At 41.4% G+C, this 16966-nt stretch overlaps 1 protein-coding gene and 2 non-coding genes across 5 annotated transcripts in view; 2 read left to right on the top strand and 1 right to left on the bottom strand.

Annotated features, from left to right (window-relative positions):
- Positions 1-12391, bottom strand: part of LOC115013556 (E3 ubiquitin-protein ligase DTX4-like) — a 29798-nt gene extending 17407 nt beyond the window's left edge. The window contains exons 1-2 of one of the 3 annotated variants that reach the window (XM_029440067.1): positions 12166-12391; positions 8716-8942 (exon numbers count right to left, since the gene is read on the bottom strand). In XM_029440067.1, coding sequence (XP_029295927.1) covers positions 8716-8926 — 211 coding nt within the window. In that variant the 5' untranslated portion in view covers positions 8927-8942; positions 12166-12391. Of the gene's footprint in view, positions 1-8715; positions 8943-9239; positions 9712-10122; positions 10280-12165 lie in introns of those variants that run through there. The other 2 variants (XM_029440144.1, XM_029439986.1) reach the window with 2 other exon arrangements.
- On the top strand, positions 11246-11318 carry trnat-ugu (transfer RNA threonine (anticodon UGU)). Its single transcript has one exon. It is a non-coding gene; the product is annotated as a tRNA-Thr (tRNA).
- Positions 12392-12861: 470 nt separating the features above from the next.
- Positions 12862-12934, top strand: trnak-uuu (transfer RNA lysine (anticodon UUU)). The gene has a single exon. It is a non-coding gene; the product is annotated as a tRNA-Lys (tRNA).
- The last annotated feature ends 4032 nt before the right edge of the window (positions 12935-16966 follow it).

Genomic DNA, 16966 nt, shown 5'->3' with positions numbered 1-16966 from the left:
ATAATGTAAGTTGGAGCCATTGTGGGAAAGTGAGTTGTGTATCATCGGTGTATTTTGTGTGTAGTTAAAGCTGTTTTACAGAGAATGACTATAGTGACTACACTGACTTTTCTTCTTATCCTCACTGCGCCCAAACACCATTGTGACTGACGTTTATAGTCAACACTAACTCTGTGTTAGCCAGCGCAAAGTTAGCATTCATTTAGCAGACAAATGAGTAACAACATTTGGTATTCAGATGCATACAATTATCATTTTAGCAGACCGAAGGTAAAAGGCTAACGTTAAGTGGCCGGCTGGCTGATCTTAAACGTGTTTAACTTGCCTTGTTAAATAATGTCTGGTTACATGCAACGTAGTAGTGTGGAAATCATGAATTTATCACCAAGCTTAGTGTCACTTGCTCAATCTTAGATGTACACTGCACTTTTATACTTTGATTTATGTACTGTACACATTACTATATTGGTGTACTTTTATATCTTGAGCCATGTGACATACACTTTACTATGTATGTATATCTTTATACTTTTATACCTTGATTAAAGTACCATACACATTACTATGTATGATGTTATATTCTTACTTTTGATCAGAATTATATGCATGTCCAATGATTAAAAAGAGTACTCACATAAAGTGAGTTGAGCTGTGGCACACAGGGTGCAGGGAGCTAGCTTAGTTTAGAATATAACCAGATAAGGGGTGCGTAAGAAAAGATGCCCATTCCGCTATCATAGCAGGTGTTGTGTTGAACAGCAGTAACCCAAGGCATGAGGACACTTTGAAGATGTTATGATAAAACTTCAGCACCCTGTGTCAGGCTGAGACACAGACCAGAGATTTACTGTTCAATATGCACACTTAATGTAGTGTAAGTTCAAGCATGTATACATAATGTAGTGTAAGTGTAAGTTCCCAATAAATGTAAACAGCTACCAAATCAGGACACCAACGTTGAAACTGTGCCAAGAGGCATGATCACGCCTACCGCACCTAACAAAGGCCACCATTGGATGGTGGCCTACAACAACCAATAAGAAGAAGGGATACTCATATTTTGCTAGTGTGTATATACTGTATGTGAAATGCTCTTCGGGGCCTTTTTGTGAAACTGCGAGACAGCTAACTGCTTTTCCCTGGTGGTCTGTGGAACAGTGAAGCCGATCGGCCCTCATGAGTATAATTTGATGTTTTGCTGCACTTTTGATTTTAATAAATAACTTGATATTATAACCCAAAGATTCCTGGTCCATCTTTTACAGATTTTGAACAGGTAACAGCAGCTAATATACTGTACATACAGCCTGACCGATGTAGGAGTGGAAAGTTGGATAGGTGCGTGCCTAATATCATAAACAGTACATATAAATGTCTATGATTTAGAACAATGATTGGCTCCGTAGTTTCTCTTACACAGCAATTCAACAAAATTGAAACATGGCGGGAAATTCAGACGAACCAGAATACAACTTCATAACCAAAAGACTTGTTGCCTTTAATCCTCGACTGTGCTCCATTAAGCTGGTGAGCACAGGGTGTGTGTGTGTGTGTGTGTGTGTGTGTGTGTGTGTGTGTGTGTGTGTGTGTGTAATCACGTGTTTATGTGAATGTAGGCATGCTTGGGTGTGTCCCATGTCTACAAATGAATCAGAATCTTTTATTACGTATGTGTACAGGCCAAAACTTAGCAGATGAAAGGTGTGATTGGCTCTGAACGTTACAGCTGTGGGACTGTGTGGTACACACATTTGTCCACGTGTTGTACACAGAGACGCACCAGAGCTTTAATCCTGCTGCTCTCTTACAGTACCACGCCCCTTCTAAATGTCTCGTCTGTCAGAGCTGGATCATAAGAAGCCCGCTGCTGCTTTCAAATTTCAAATGAGTGTTAGCATGTGAGTGCAGGGTTTAAAAGATACACCCAGGATCTATCCTTAATCTAATGAACATTGTTATATGTGTGGTGAAGAGCTACAAGCAAAAGTAAAGATAGGACATATGTGTGAATATTTAAGAGCACCAGCGAGAGCAATTAAAATGAGTGAAATGTATGTAAAAGAAGGAGAGCGAGGACAAAGAGGCCTCAGGCAGGTGGGGATAGAGACTGGCCATCTGGTCTTTATTGTTCTCTCTACAATAAGAGGGGGGGGGGGGGAGATTGTGTGCGCGTGCGTGGCGCGGTTTCTATTTAGTTCTCCCCTCTCCTTTCTACCGCTCTGTAGGTGTGTGCGTCAGGTGCGAAACGGAGCCGAAGGAGAGAATGTGAATGCAAAGTAGACAGTACAAACTGAAACGTGCACATTAATTAGATCAATAACAAGCGTTTAGTTTATTTAATGAAAGAGACCTGTCAATGTGAAAAGTGAGTTGTGAATAAAAAATATATTATTTCTTTTGAAATTCGAGAAAAAATAAAATACCTTGAATTTCAGGCAGGGCACGCACACACACACACACACACACACACACACACACACACACACACACACACACACACACACACACACACACACACACACACACACACACACACACACACACACACACACACACACACACACACACACACACACACACACACACACACACACACACACACACACACACACACACACACACACACACACACACACACACACACACTAGGTCCAGGTCATGCTTCATGCAGGAAGGTGTTTGTGCTCTTCACACTTTTCATGAACTCCACAGCAGTAACTCTGTTACCAGCACTTCCTCTTCCTCTCTGTTTAGCCAATTCTACACATTGACTCATTGCACAACTTTGTGCATAACTGTAATTCACACAGATGTTTTGGACAAAATGATGTCATTTTAAATGACTGCATCGGGCTATAAAGCACACATTATAAACACATAGACAATTTCCTCACATTTGTCATAAAACAGAAAATGTAACAGCATTCAATGTTGGATTTCTTTGGGTCAGTTCAACAAGTGGTGCAGTAAAAAATTATTCTGGTGCAGATATAAAATGTTACGCCGTCTATCTCTGGAGCTACTGATGTCAAAGAACAATATGACTCCCAAGGCAGTGCCCAGTCTAGCTGTGATGCAAATGATAAAAATGCATGCGTTTTTATGCGTTTGCTCCGTTTTGTATTGTCATCTTCTTGTGTAGCATAAATGGACTAGGCTACAACTGCATTTCAGTGTGAAACCCTGTGTGTATGACAATAATTGACCCTTGAATCCTTGAAGTTATAGTGATGATGACGGTGTAGGAAGAAGCACTTCTCCTCCACAAAAACACAAATTCCTCTTGTGCTTCCCACCACATCCAACTCTCCTAACTCACACATGCAAACCAACTGTGTGACCTCACGCTTTTGTGACTTTGTATCCACCCATCAGAGGAATAACAAGATGTCATGTTTCTCTCCATTTCTCGCCCCTGAAACTTGAAGTGTCCCAGTTTGAACCCAGAATGATGGACAAAGCCCAAGTCAAATCAGATGAACTTGCTGCCGTTTTCCTAGTAATAATAAAGCACTTCTCAAAAATATTCCTTGTCCTTCCACTTCTCCACTCATCGTCCTCAAACAGGCCAGAGTACCCTCGAGCAGCAGAGGGATGAGGGAGGGCTGAGGAAATGACAAAACTCATATATAGTATGGGAGTCTCTATCAAGTTTAATATCGAACATTAAAATGACACCCCTCAGAAGGACGTACGAATAAGAATGTGTGGCAAATGGTGACACCAACCACAGAAGGAGAACATATGCTGAGATAAAAAACAGAACAGAAAATCAAAGACGTAGATGAAGAGGATGTGAGTGAAGAGGAAGAGAGAGTCGAAAGATGAAGTAGAAGTATGAGGTAAGGGAAAAACATAGAGACTAAAACAGAGGAGGAGCTCACAAGTAGTCTGTCTGTCTGTCTGTCTGTCTGTCTGTCTGTCTGTACACACACACACTTTTGTTGCATGTCATCTCTTTGCCTCCCTGCAGGCCCCTTTCAACCCCATCACATGAGAGTCACCAGCCACAGGCAATCCTGTATGCATCATGTGTGTGTGTGTGTGTGTGTGTGTGTGTGTGTGTGTGTGTGTGTGTGTGTGTTGCCTTGGGTGTTAATGCCTGGTCAGTGTTTCACAGGAAGAGAAACGTGACTCGTGTGGTTTCAGTGTGAGAGGTGTTAGTTCGGGTAAATTGAGGTTTGGAGTGTTTAAAAGAACTCGGATTAAGACATTCTACATTACAGTAAGGCAGCAGTGGCATACATATATATTGGTGTCTTTAAACACACACACACTGCTTGTATGTGTGTTGCAGGGCAGCCCGTGAGTGATGTCCCCCCAGAGTTCACAGTAACAGTAACCCGACACGCTAAGTTTCAGCACAACTCAAAGCGCTCTGACCCCTCCACCTCTTCCATCTTCCTTTCTCTGCGTTCCTTCCTTACAGTTAGATTTCTTGTGCTAACTTGAAGCTAAATTAGTTAAGAAATTGTGTTATTTAAATGAATTATGTTGAAAGATAAGAATACCAATAATATTAATTCATATTTGAGTTTTTCTAAATGTTCCATACATCTGCATTGACAGCTGGTTGGGAAAATAGGTCCCTGCTGACTCAGAACAATGCAACACAAGTTTCTATTAAGACTAAGCAAAAGGATGCATCATCTCAACTTGTTGTTTTTCTGGTTGCAAAGAATCAACCGAAAGTCTTCACACAAGCTTTTGATCTTTTACTCTCCCCTTTCAATTTCTGTGTCGGGTCTTGTCATCTTCTCTTCAGTCACTTGTATCTTCCTCCTTTCCTCCTGACCTCAGCTCCTTTCTTTCCACGTCTTGAATTTTCAGCTGTCTCATTCTCTCAACATCTTTTCTTATTCTATCCCCCCCAGCAATATTCTTCCTCGCTGTTTAACTGCTGTCTAACACAGTTACCCTCTCCACACTTTTTTCCACCCCTCTCCTCCGACTTTGTCGTGCCGACTCCCTTCAACTCTCTCTGTCTTTGTCTCTACTCGGTCTCACCTTGAAAGAGTCCAATCCCCTGAGATTTGGGTTCAGAGTCAATGTTCATCTTCATAGAGTGTGAGACAGAAAAGCAGAGAAAGAGGGTGATGGAGGAGAAAAGAGAAAGAGATAGTGAGCGATGGATAAAGGGACGACATAAGGCGGAGGCTTCAAGACAAGAGAAGAAGAGACTCTAACCGTAACAAGTCAAAGACAAACAATGCCCCTAAAGCTGTCTAGTGGTTTTGCAATTCCAATCATTTATGTATGTAAATAATCCCTGTTACATGTGTAGAACGGTGCAGAACTACAGTAACACTTTCTCTATGAAATGATGAAAACACAAGTACAGGCGATTGTTGACAAATGAATACAAATCAAAATGTGAACAGATACAGAGCTCCATATTTCCCTCAGGGGTTGGCATCTTATACAGTGTCATGTAAGCTCAGGTTACTACAGCACATGTAAACATGTTGTAACCTGACTTGTCCCACTAACCTGGTTTGCTGTGTGTATGTAAATGTAGTCAATGTTAATGTTTAGTTACATGCCACCTCTTTGTTGTCACCACAATCCACCCCCTCCCCTGCGTCTCTGGGGAGTCCCCCATCCAACCCTCCCCCCCCTCCGCCATGACCCTAACGCCCCTGGGCATTGTGGGGGTCTGGGAATGTGTCTCCTTCAGCAGGACCAGCTGGAGCGAGAGGAGCAACATGCTGCAGGAGCAGGACAAACTATGCCCTCAGAGTTTGAAAAACGCCCCTCAAAGAAACTGATGACAGATCAGTCTTTATAAGTGCCATGAAGTAAGAGGGGGAGACGTTTGCTCAGTGTTACATTTTTCTGTGTAGCATAATTTGTCAAGTTGAGCTCCTCCTAACATTAGCTGAAGTCTCTTACCAACTCCTGTTCCATCATAAGAAAACTCAGGTCTTAAAGCGGCTTATTTGGATTGGTAAGATGAATCTGTTGCTACCAGGACACCTACTGGTTCACTATGAATTAAAGACGAGGCAACAATACTATGCCTAAAATTATATATGTATATATCGAATAATACTGAATTGCAAGTAAAAACAACCAGAGAGTGGAGCTCTATAGCTGAAAGGAACACAAAGTGTCAGATTCCAATCTCCCTCTCCATCTACAGGAACCCTGTTCGTTCTCTCTCATACACCAAGAATTGTATTCAAGCATGTATCTGATGAGAGTTAAGAGTAAGAGCGACACTTACAGAAGGTCAGAATCCAAGAAACAAGACTGTCGTCAAACTACTGACCATCCTGTCTGACGGGTCATCTCTAGAAGTGCAGGAACACCGCACCGATGAGCTCTAGAAGCAAAGATGGTCTCTGGGAACATGGGCTCCCACTTGTCGCACAAAGCACACTAAAGGCCCAGACAAACCAAACGTACTTCAAAGAACTAGTGGCAACGGAGCCGACTGTTGCATCTCTTCACGTCGCCTGCGTCTTGGCCAGGAAGTCGCACTTCAACACACCACAGAAATGCTGTGTTCAAGTGCATAAACATAAATAATAAAATAAATAAACATTCTGCGCCTGCATGCGAGCAAATAACTCTCCATAACAGCAGGCGGTGGTAATCTGTATTTGTCATTAAAAAATGGAAAGTGGAAGACCTATTACTTCACCTATACAAGCCGTTGTTATGACACACATATTAAAACAAAGCAGCCTTTTCCCACCACTGGCTCACTACATTACAGATGGCCTGGTCGTTGTGAAAATATCGGAGTATTGGAATGATCAGATGAGATGAAGATAAAAATAAAAAGAGCCTCTATGTGTGACCGATGGGCTTGTTTGCTTGTTTTCCTCACTTCCGATTCTCTTCTAGCTGAGCAGCCATTTAAAGTGATTTGTCTCACCGACTGGCTCCATCGCCGACCAAAACCTAGGACGACTCAACATTGGCCGACAGCCGATCGTCAGCTTGGTATGTCAGGCCTTAAGATATGACAGGGACCATGCTGAGGACCTGAGGCGTTTCCTTATTGCTGTATGTTTGTCAACTTAACGCAGGACGAATAAAATATTTGATATGAGAGTTTGAGTTTAGCAAATCCAGTATTGTGCCAAGCTAGAAACTGGATCTTGAGTGGACCCAACTTCTTCATCTTTCTTCCTTCCCTTCTTCTTCCACTTTACTGAACTTGTAACAACGAGCGACCCCCAAACCTACCAACCCCTCCCCTCTGCCTCCGAGGTCGGTTCTGCTTCTCAAAACCCTCAGACTTTCACCTCCTGTGTGTGTGTGTGTGTGTGTGTGTGTGTCTCACAGCCACAATGGAGTAACTCACATCTGTTCGACAAAATCCAACAATGGTGGAAGAGCGAAAGACAGCGAGAGGGAGAGAGAGAGAATACAGACTCCCCAATTATTTCACTGCTTCTGCAACAACCCCCCCACTGCACACACACACACACACACACAGACACAAACAGGAGGTATCTTTCTATCTCTCTCATATTGAAGCCAAAACCAAAAGGCCCTTGGGACTTTTGCCTATTGACGAAACTTAACACTTGTACAAAACAGAGGGAGAGGAAGGGGCGAGAAGTGGGGGAGGGAGGACAACAACACAACAACTAAAGTGAACTCTCTGCTCATCAGGCCTTGAAATATTCCATTCTTTCCACAGAACCATGCTCTTTCTCCATCTCTTCGGGTCAGGAGTATGCAGCTGCTGTGTGTCTCTGTGTATGTTAGTAGTGCGAGTGGATAAGGGCTGAAGAATGCAGCCAACTCAGTGGTGTGATTTGCAGCTGCTCCACACCATCATATTGTTGAATTTCAACCCAACACACACACAAACTTTGTCTCTGTTTCTGACAGAAGTTCCACAAACTTTGAAAAGGACCTGAACCAATACAAGACTGTATAGAGCAAATCAACAACTTAAGAGTTCTGGTGCAGACACTTAATTACTTTTCTTTAGCCTTTTGCATCAGAGATTTATTTAAATCCAAATAAATAATTTATTAAATAATAATAATAAATCCAATAAAAAAATAGCACCAGATATTGTGATACTGCTCATACACAACAGCGTGGCCCTTCATGAAACTAGGCTTGAAATCATAGATCCCAGTTCCAATCAGAGGTATTGTTGACCTACTCTATACAACACACAAGGTACATTTTGCAGTTGTAATCTCATTTAACCTAGATGACTAGTATCAAAAAAGGCTCAATGCTGTGGTTCAAATGTGAGCATAAAAAGGCGCCCCATGTCTAACAATCAAAACAGCACTGAAACCTACTATCACTCACAAAGTCATGTTTTCTGGTTATGTTATGGCTTTGTTTACATAAGTGGTGACTGTTGGCACTGCAGGAAAACATGCCAATAAGTGCAATTATAATCTGTAAAACAAAAAAGATTCTGATTCTTTTTCTGCTATAACTCAAACTTTAAAGTAGTGTGTGTTAATATATGTTCATTTGAATTTAACAAAAAACAATAAATATATGCTAATAACTGTCTTCACGGACTTTGTTGACAAAAGCATTCGTCGCCCTACTACCAGTTTAAAAAACACTTGTTTCCAGATCTATATCTGTATACTATATACGAAAGTTATTGCAAAACACCTCAAGGTGTCACAATACCCCTGAACCCTTAATAAAAAGCCCAAACGTGACATCCTTGCACAATGCATCCTCTTTCTTTCGCTCCCAGCACCTTCCCTGTCTTACCTGTGTCCTGTCTGAACTGGTGCATTGACTGGAGATCTATGATGTAGGGCGAAAGCCGGCTGTCAACCTGGCCGAGGACCACGCTTCCTCCGCGGGGGTCGCTGCTCCGGATGGCCGCCTCTATCTGGTGGGAGACGGCGGGGCTATAGGGCCGCCACCGTCCGTGTTCGTTCAGCCATTCCCACACAACCACGACAGAGGCCAGGAGCATGTTGTTACTGTTGGCCCTGGAGAGGAAATTAATTATGAAATATCAAGAAAACACTCATTTGTTAGCTAGATGTATTGCTAAGCACATCGAAGATGAGTGAGGGATTTGTTTGCCAAAATAAAGCCTGGCTGCTCAGAGCAGAGGCCAACCACACAGAAAACAAGGCTGCATATGCACACAGCAGTCTTTATCATTGCGATATCAATTTTAATCCGGTCCGTTCTGGTTGTATGCGTGTCTTTTATTCCCTCGTGACAAATGAATACAGGCCGACTGTACCCCAAAGCTAAAACAAAGCCAGTTTGTGTCTTACATGGAGCCGCGGCTGAGCTAACGCCGGGAGAAGGCGAAACATTCTTGTACGTAGATTCGAGCTCCTCGCATGGCCATGCGGAGAAGGAAATCCCGGTCCTCACTCGACTGTCTTTGTTATAAACCCGTAATACGGTGTTGTTCCAGGCGCAGACACTGACAATGAAGCGGCCTAAATAGTGTCTGTTATTGTTGCTAGTCCTTGCTCCAGACACACCGATAGCTTCTCCAACGAGTCGTTTATTTCCAGCGACGGCCTTTTACTTGTTGTGTGATTCTTGCCTCAGTGGAAGAAATCTCCTCGGTGTGGGGGGAATATGTTTAGAAAATAACGCTTGTTATTTCTTGTAGAGCGGGAGGTAGATGTGTCTATAAATCCAGACAGAACCAACCTCGACAGGGTGTAGATAGCAACAGCTAGTGTGTTTTTCTCCTGTAGTTTGGGGCGTAGCATACCGAAATGTTGAGAAAGTAGTGGCTTCCAACAGCGCAACCTCAGTAGTAACCAGTCTCCAACCCGGGTCATATCAGAACAGGTTCAACTGGTCTGGATCCCGGGAGCACTGAACACAACACGGAATATGTATACTACAAACAAATGTAACCAACAAAAAATGTGCATTGGAGCCCAAGGCGAGGAATATATGTTAATATAATGAATTTGTAGCGACTGAACTAAAGAAAACACAAGTTTGTCATATTTCAAGTTTTACTACAGCATTATCGCGGTGTTGTTATTCTGGTAGCTGCTGCTGCAGCCTGGTGGGGCGGACTCTGCATTTAAACACTTGGTTAGGTCTTATGCACCAGTTTATAATATGTTCAATCATGCATAGTCGTTTCCACCATTGCAAAGAAAGGGTGGTCCTGAATCAAATATTCACCTGTTGATATGAACTTCTGGGTCCACTATCCTAGTCCAGGACACTTGGAACAAAATCCAGGATCGCCACAGACCTCTTCATGAATTAAATCTACCTTTTCGTCCTCTCGGTTCCACCATTGCTCTTTCTTTCTCTCTCTCTCTCTCTCTCTCTCTCTCTACCCCAGGTGGTCGCACAAAGCCAAATCCCCCTGCTTTCTCTTTTAATTAAATGTTCAAACAGAGATGGACTAGATGCCCTCCAAATGTGTTAATGCTAGTGAAATTGTACTTCCACAATGCATTGAAATAAACTCTGCCATGTGTATTCCTGTTGCTATCCTTTCGCATCCAAACTTGGCATTAGGCTACAGAGGAGAGTGCGGGGGAGTGGGGGGGAGATGTGGGGGACAGCAGCCGGCTCCTGCCCCTCACCACTCCCTGTAACCCCAATCGTGAGGGGTGGCCGACAACCAATAAAAAGTCTTCTAAAACATTTCATCCAACCAACACCACCGAGTCACTGACGTATATTTTATATGCCTTAGTTTGACCTATTTGACAAAGTCTTGTTTAACGTTTGTCTATTTTTTCTGCACTGTAACCAATAACTGCCATTGCCCACAAAGCAAAATATGATTAAAGCCATGCTCTAAACATGGTATTTATGCTGTAATAGAAACATATTTTAAAGGTTCCCTTGGTCACTTTGAAATGACAGGCAGCGTCTTTTACTGAAAGTGGGGTTTGCTGTCGGTGCTTGTCATTTTAAAGGTGGTGACATGCTGCCACCTGGTGGATAAATGGTGAATCTCATAGTTTTTAAAAATATCAAATCAAAATCATGAAAGCATTAAATCGCAGGCAGTTTTTGAGGGCGCGTATTCAATATTATGTCGTCAATTAATGCTGATATTTTACAGGTGTGCATGTAACTTTATCACGTATCTATTGTATCTATTTACCTGCATATTTCTGTTTAGGGCAATATAGCGTATAACATTGTGCACTGCTTGGCAGAAGTTGATATTTTACCTGAAAAATATCTAAAAGAAATACATCGTATTACGTAATACGTAACTGACACTGACAATGACACTGAGACAACTATTTAGATGAATGTGACGTCATACGCTACCAGCACTGGCTCCATAGCTCAGGGGTTAGAGCACTGGTCTTGTAAACCAGGGGTCGCGAGTTCAAATCTCGCTGGGGCCTGCATGCGATATTTTTTTTTTGTCTTTGATGAACGTTGTGGTTAAATTATATTAATTTTTACAAAATAAATACATGAAAATAATACAACATAGATCATAGCCACTTGTTCACAATGTCATTTACATTTCAGTTTTTTATACAAAGAAAATATATATAAGTCTAGTTTATAGTTTACGATCATCCTTATAAAATATACATTTGTAAATCATTTCGTACTACTTCCATTTTAGGAGGTAGAGATAGTTAATACACAGTTGTCTTTCTTTTAATATGTTGTAGCAATAAATTAGACAGAAAGAGGAATTTTGTGATTGTTGCTGGATTGTACCTATTTGAAGATAATGTACTTTTTGAACTTTGTGGATGATCATGAATTGTAAGAGGCTTTCTGTGATAAATGGAATTGGTAAAAATATAATTAGTTATTCGTCTTAAAACATTACTCAAGGAATGCATCCAATCACGTTAGCTCCACTACCACAATGTCTGTTATTGTGATTGGTCACATCAGATAAAATACCCCAACATTATCATTCCAAAAGTTTTCCCTACTGCCTGTTTTATATAATTAAGCTATGCTAATATTAAATAAAGAATGAGAAGTTTTAAGCGTAGGTGAAGCTAATGTTATTATTTGAGTTGTCTCTTGTGTTTCTCAATTGAAACAGTTTTTTCTTCTTATGAAAATAAACAGGCTGCTGTAAATTGTGGTTAATGTTGATAACATTTCCAAGTTGTTATCTCCGTACTAATTCTAGGAAAAGGTTTCTAGTATTTTCCCAATATATTGGTGATTTACTGACGTGACCCTAAATGTAAATGCTAAAAATCTATTTTGACACATTACCCTCCTCAGTGGTTTCTGTCGGTTCAGCCTGGGTCTGGAGTCGATTTGGGTTGGTCATGGGTTGGCGGCTGGTGTGGCTGGCGCTTATTTGGCTCAGATTGGCTGTCCAATCTCCAATCCCATCGTCCAATTTAGGTCCATAGTGATAATGGACCTAAACCAATCAGGCCGCGGATCACAATGGATCTAAACCACGGCTCAGCTTCTCTCCGAGCACCCTCACGTCACGCCGCTGGATGACATTGGACGTGTTGCGCGAAGCGTAAAACAGCTCCTCAAAATTACACGTGATATACAGTTAGCGATTGCTAACAATTGCTTGCTAACGTTAAGAAGACTGAAGTTGCCGTATAACAGTGTAGACATTAGCCGACCAAGTGATAAAATGACTTGAACGAATAATTGAAAAATACGTTTTACGACTGTTAAAGAAGAAAACAAAAATATTTAATGTTGTTACTTACTTTTCGCGACACGTCCAATGTCATCCAGCGGCGTGATTGGTTTAGGCCCATTGTGATCCGCGGCGTGATTGGTTTAGGTCCAATCTCACAATGGATAGTGAGTATCGTGATTGGACGATGAGATTGGACAGCCGATCCTGAGCCAAGTAAGCGCCAAGATATACAACCAATACAATAGTATCACAGCACGTGCATGGTTTCATATACGGTAGTTGTTTGACAAACAGTCAGAGCCCGGATAGCTCAGTCGGTAGAGCATCAGACTTTTAATCTGAGGGTCCAGGGTTCAAGTCCCTGTTCGGGCGAACAGCCTTTTCCTTCTGTTTTAAATTCTATTCCAATTTGTGTGTGTAGCATGGAGGGCGCTACAGTCAGAGAATGAACTGAGAGCTCCTATCTTGTTCATTGAGATTATATTGTTGTTGGGTTACTGTGTACTTGGTTTGTGAGAAACATAATCAACAATCACTGGAAATGCATTCAAGAGAGATTTTCCTCACTCACTTGCATCAGGTTATAATTGAACACCATATATTGAAAAGCACAGTTGTGTTTAATACCATTAATCAAGGCTGCATTACAATGAGTGTGGCAGTTTCAGGCCTTCGTAAATGTTATTAGTGACAGCTGTGCATTTCCTGTTTCCATGTTCAAATGTTTGCTGTGAAAAATGTCCACTGCGGCTCTTTGCCCAGTTTCATGCGGCTCTTCAGTCCATATCGAATTTTATTTGTGAGTGTGTATGTGTGACAGTGCGTCTAATTTTGATGTGGCCCAAGAGCCAATCACAAAAATGCCTGCGATGCAGTGAACCAATCACCTTCGAGGGGGGAAAAACCTATCGTTGAGTAAACACTATCTGACCATCTGAGTTCGATCCTAAAATTGCAGGGAAAAAATGTACAGCTAAGCGAAAATATGAAGACCAACATAGGACGTTTTATTAGAGTGGGAGAGTTCATATTCATATAAAAATGCTACCTGATCTAGTGCAAAGTGTATTTGCGTGTGTTAACAAACTGAAACTATTGAAAATAAGGGAATTTTTTTTCCGGACTCCGCTCGGCTCTCCAACAGCTGTCAGCCACCAATGTAAACGTAAACACATAAGAACACATAACACATAAATAACATATATACATTCAGGAAATACATGTTTATTTAAAGTATGCATTACTTGTACAGACATGTTTATAAGATTTATGTATTTTATTTGATGAGTTATTATCATCAATATATTTGATGATGGATGAGTTGTGTGGCTTTTGTTTCCCCTGACGAGGACTTCCTTACAATGGCAGAGTCAGGAAACATGTCCGCTACACTGCGACTGAAATCAATCGCAGAAGCTGAAGGCTACATTATTTTTGGCGCAAAGCATCGACATCTTTCCCTCAGCTTTGGTCACTTGGTCTGCCTCCGACACAGTTCTTGTCACACATGAAGTCATTGACAGTGGATGTTTTTGTGCTTGTGCTTGGATGATTTTTCTTGCTGGCGAACAATCGCTTATTCTGCCGTGTGCGATGCTAACATCTGAATGGCACAATTTACAAAAAGCACGAGTTTGCCCGACTCTGCTTTTTATTAAAAAAGGGAAGGTCTCCTCCCATTGGTACTTGCATAAAGTTTTAACTTGTTTGGCAGGTACAACTGCGTCTCCATCTATCTCCCGTTCACTGTGACTCATCCATATGCTTTCGTCTTCTTCTGTGTTATTGTTCCTGTTTTCTTCTTCTGTGTGTTTACTGGTGGATAACGTTTTTCAGCTAAAGTTAAACATAATACTGCCACCTGCTCTACCGGAGGCCACTTTCTGAAAGGTTAAAAATACGGGATAAGTACGGGAAAATATTTAAACGGGAGAAAATCGGGTTAGAAGTAAAAATACGGGATAATCCCGGGAAAAACGGGAGGGTTGACAGGTCACAGACGAGGCGGTGGCCCAGTTGGAGATGATTGAACTTTCTGAGGAAGACCGACTGAAACCTGTTCTGAGTGAAGGGACCCTTGAGTTCTGGAATATGTGCCAATGGAAAAAATATCTGAATGTTGAACAGGCTGCACTCAAGCTACTATCAATGTTTGGGTCAACATGTGTCTGTGAGTCGGTGTTTTCTACCCTGAAACACGTGAAATCAAAGTATCCATCTGTTCTGATAGGTGAAAGAATTGCTTCGAATGACCACAACGGAATAGAAGCCAGATTTGAGGAGGATTGTTCGAGGCAAGGAATGTCAGAAGTCACACTAATTTAAAGAAGCAACATGCATAGGAAGATAAAACACTTTTTCAAAAATAAATTACTGAGAGTTTGTGTGTGAGAGTACACACAATGTTCATTGTTGATAATACTGAATACTGGTAGGAGAGGTTTAATTCAATTGCTGTCAATATTATGGTATGTGACATTTACAATAAATGTGTGTGTGTGTGTGTGTGTGTGTGTGTGTGTGTGTGTGTGTGCGCGTGTATAGTTTTAGATTTTAATTTTGTCAGTGTGAGAGAGAGAGGGGAGGAAGAAAGCGAGGGAGCACAGAGAATGGCTGAGAACAAAAGAGAGAAGGGGGGGGGGGTTGCGCATCTGTGACTTTGTGTATGATGTGGCTCTTTGTAGTAACATAGTAACATTTTTGGCTCTTAACCTCTGACTGGTTGGCCCCCCTGGTCTACTGCATTAGTTGCTGATGTTGTTGTCTTTTTTAATTAAGTTAGCATTGGGGGTCTCTTTGGTGGTTTCCTTGTTTGACTTTGCTTTCCAGTGGGTGATGCAAACAGCCAGCACCATCATCAGCAGCCCAAAACCGACAACCAAACAGTACCAGTGGTGGAAGACAAACGAAGACGAACCTGGAGGTGAAACTGAAGAAATGCAGAGAAAGAAAATTAAATTGTGGATAAGATTACTACATAAAATATATCAGTAATAATAATAATAAATAAATAAGTATTTACGTGTCTTAAAAAAGGCGGTTGCTAACAAGTGACTAAATTACTAAACATCATCATGCAAAACAATTGTCCTCATTAATCATAAAAGGGGTGTTTATTTGTGAAGATTATCTCTCTGGAAAAAACATGCACGTAGCATAAATGTTTATTTGTTACAGAGCTTATTTTCTGCTATAATCCAATTGAAGAATCCCATGGGCTTTTTGTTGAGGAAACCAGTGCGATGCTAACTTTTGTGGTTGGCCAACAAAAACATGTAATCCCTGCAGGACACTAACTCACTGAATTCTGAGAGAACCGGGGTTTCAGTACGAAAACATGCTATCTGGTTGTATATGCTGCATGTTACGATACCTTTTTCATTGTGATAGATTTAGGGTGTGTGTCAGCACTGACACAGCACATCTCCTATTTGCATTATTATTACATTTCTGTATATCAATGTCATATGTATTTTAAAATACTGGATGCCTATATTTCCCTCAGGATCAATAAAGTATCTAGCTCTCTATCTCTATATAGATCTATCTATGTATCTATCTATTATCTATCTATCTATCTATCTATCTATCTATCTATCTATCTATCTATCTATCTATCTATCTATCTATCTATCTATCTATCTATCTATCTATCATATATTAAGGGGACATCCCTTGCTCCCCTTGGCTATTACTTGCCTGTGTTGAGTTGAGCCAAGACAATCGCAAAAACGTTGACTTATTTGTTATTTTGGACTATTTTGTTTGGAATCTGGGAACTTGGCCTTCCATGCTACATCAAGAAATGGTGCTGGCCAAAGCCTGAGGAAGCTAGATGGCTACTATTATGCCAGTCTCTTAGAAAAATGTTGCATTAGTGATACAGAGTGCAGTTGCCTGCAGCTACAGGTGAGAAACATGCAGAGCAATCTGCAGCCTTGAGATAAGGCCATTATACATCCTACAAGCAATTGTGCAACAAGGCCTGCCTAGTCCTAGTGCAATGCAAAATATATTACCTTCAAGCATGGTTCCACTCCCAACTGTTAAATGTGTGTTCACATTGGCAATACAGTAGTACAGCCCCACATCTCTCTCCTCAACACTAGTGATGCTCAGTGCCAGAGATCGGTTCATCAGCCCCACTGAGAAACGAGGGCTGAGCAGAAACCCTGAGAAAACAGTTGCAGTCAGTTGAAAGCATATCAAATAATACTCCATGTTCTATTACAACGTGCAAAGTTTTCCCTCCTGGCAAGCTCAACCAGACACAACATGCATGTGTGTCTCCTAAGGACAGCTGCAGGTATACTCAACCTCTACATCTCAAGAGTCAGGTGGTAAGCTAAAGATACTACTTAGCCAATGCTTCCAATCCAACACTCAATCTTTTCGGTTTTGTGT

The sequence above is a fragment of the Cottoperca gobio genome, chromosome 1 (assembly GCF_900634415.1).
Source record: "Cottoperca gobio chromosome 1, fCotGob3.1, whole genome shotgun sequence".
NCBI lineage: Eukaryota > Metazoa > Chordata > Actinopteri > Perciformes > Bovichtidae > Cottoperca > Cottoperca gobio.
The sequence above is the reverse complement of the archived record's forward strand: the minus strand, read 5'-3'. Positions and strand labels throughout refer to the sequence as shown.